We start from the raw sequence: 2,463 nt of genomic DNA on the forward strand, positions 1-2,463 counted from the left end.
AATAGGAGTTTTCATATTAAGACACGCGTAGGTAATCTGTTAATGAGAAAACACGCGGTGGCAAAAGCATCACTCCAAAAGTGTAAAGGTACAAAAGCATGAGCAAGAAGTGTGAGGCCGGTTTCAACTATATGGCGATGTTTGCGCTCAACAGCGCCATTCTACTGATGTGTATGTGGGCATGACAAACGATGGGAGATCCCAAGCTTATTAAAAAAGGTGTTGAGGTTGCGATATTCGCCCCCCCCCCCAATCAGACTGAATATGGATAATTTTATGCTTGAGTAGACATTCAACCTGCAATTGGAACTGAATGAATATATCAAACACATCAGATTTGCGCTTAAGAAGATAAAGCCATGTGAAACGACTATAGGCATCAACAAAACTGACATAGTAGTTGTGACCACTAACAGTTATTTGTGCCGGACCCCACACATCAGAAAACACAATTTCAAGAGGACTCTTTACTTCTCTCGTAGATGAAACAAAAGGTAGTTGATGACTTTTGCCTTGTTGACAGGCATCACACACGGACATCTCTTTATTGCCAGACTCTAATGGCAGCTCATGGCGGTGGAGTATGTGTCAAACGATGGGTGTGGCAGGGTGACCAAAGCCAGAGTGCCACTGGGAAGGCGACACACGAACACCGCTGAAGACGCACGGGGCGGATGGATCCTCCAAACGGTACAAGCCTTGGCTCAAGCGACCACTAAGCAGAATGTCCCAGGTTGCTCGGTCCTTAACAAAAAGATTAAAATGGTGAAATTCACATAGGACATGATTATCAAGGGTGAGCTCAGGGACAGATAAAAGATTACGAGTCACCGAGGGAACCCGGAAAACATTACGAAGATGAAGCTGCCTAGATGGATGACTAGTTAAAAGAGATGCTTGGCCAATGTGAGAGATGGGCATACCTACACCATTGGCGGTGTGAACCTGAACGTGCCCGTAGTAGGGCTGGTAGGTGGAGAGTTTGTTGAGCTCGTTCGTCATGTGATCCGTGGCGCCGGTGTCCATGTACCAGGCTGGATCAACAGGATAGGACGGTGTGTACCCCTGTTCGACGCGCGGGTCCTTGCCCATGGCGGCGATGTGGGCAGTCGGGGCGGCAGCGAGGTGGGCAGCCGGGGCGGCGGGTGGACCAAAGTCTGCCATGGCAAACTGGCGCTTGTTGCCCTCGCCATCGTTGGCGATGGCAAGGAAGCTCCACTACAAGCGGAGGTAACACTTGGAGACGACATGGCGTTCTCGGCCACATAGTTGGCACACCACCCGAGAGTTAGCACCCCCACCCAGGGTTAATGAAGGGGGTGGGGCGGCCTTGCCAGGTGACGGGGAGGGGGGCGCTGCCCGCGAGAAGCCCAGAAGGTCGCCGGCAGCGCGGCGATGGTGACGGAGGAGCGACGAGACTCAACGCGTTGCTCGATGAAGAGGAGGCGTGAGTAGAGCTCGTGCGGGGGCATCGCTGGCTTGGCGTTATGGACAGCCTCGGCGAGATTGTCGTAGTCAGCGTCGAGATCTTTGATGACAAAGCCAGCAAACTCCTTGTCGCTGAGCGGCCGACCGATGGAGGTGAGTGTGTCTGCCAACACCTTCATCTTGTTGAAGTACGTCGTGGCGGATGAGTCCAGCTTCTTGATGTCAGCACGCTCGCTGCGAAGAGCCATTGAACGGGAGGTAGAGACCTGAGCAAAGGCATGCTCCAGGGTCGTCCAGGCGTCCATGGAGTTGGCGGCGAAGAGGCAGAGGCCGGCGACCCCGTCGCCGAGGGAACCCTGGATCGCAGAAAGAATCGCCCGCTCCTGCTGCACTCACATACGGTGTTCTGGGTTGATGGCCGGGCCGTGGACGGTAGGGGTGACCTGTGGATGACACGGTAGCGAACCATCAACAAACCCTAGGAGAGACCGGCTGCGGAGCAGCGGTAAGACCTTGGCGCGCCCAAACAAGTAGTTGTCCAGCGTGAGTCTGATGGCGATCAAGTTGTCGAAGTGGAACGGCCCGGTGGGCGTAAGGACGCCAACAGCAGGGGCGGTGGGCGGCGGAGCCGCGACAGGGACCTCGGCAGCGACCGACGACGCGTGTGACGATGCGGGCAAGGTCGGGATTGCGGCCATGACAGGGCCATGAACGAGGCCGCGGGTAGCACCTCCCCCGAGACCGCCAGGATGACGGCGAGTGTCGAGGAGGAGCCGGTTGAGGCCGCGGGTAGTGTCGCGGCAGAACCGTCGTCGTGGCACCGGAGGTTACGGGCGGCGGCGGTGGGATCGACGCCGAAAACGTGGAGCCAACGACAGTGGTGCCGAAGAATTGGGGCACCGACGGGGCCAGGGGATTAGGTGGGAGGTTGAGGAGGGCGGCAAGCGACGCGGGGATTGACCTGGAGCTGGCGGCGCCCGAAGCGGAAGCAGTCATGGGCCGGCGGCGCAGCCCTAGGGTTTAGGGTTGCTGGTG

At 56.8% G+C, this 2,463-nt stretch overlaps 1 protein-coding gene across 1 annotated transcript; it reads right to left on the reverse strand.

The window, feature by feature from the left end:
* Window positions 1-292: 292 nt before the first annotated feature.
* Window positions 293-2,126, reverse strand: LOC141027591 (uncharacterized). The gene is made up of 4 exons (XM_073504674.1): window positions 1,941-2,126; window positions 1,335-1,784; window positions 924-1,218; window positions 293-297 (listed from the first exon to the last, which is right to left on the reverse strand). The coding sequence occupies exons 1-4, from the start codon at window positions 2,124-2,126 to the stop codon at window positions 293-295; spliced, it is 936 nt and encodes a 311-aa protein (XP_073360775.1).
* Between the last annotated feature and the right edge of the window lie 337 nt (window positions 2,127-2,463).

Source organism: Aegilops tauschii, chromosome 7 (genome assembly GCF_002575655.3).
Source record: "Aegilops tauschii subsp. strangulata cultivar AL8/78 chromosome 7, Aet v6.0, whole genome shotgun sequence".
Taxonomy (NCBI): Eukaryota; Viridiplantae; Streptophyta; class Magnoliopsida; order Poales; family Poaceae; genus Aegilops; species Aegilops tauschii.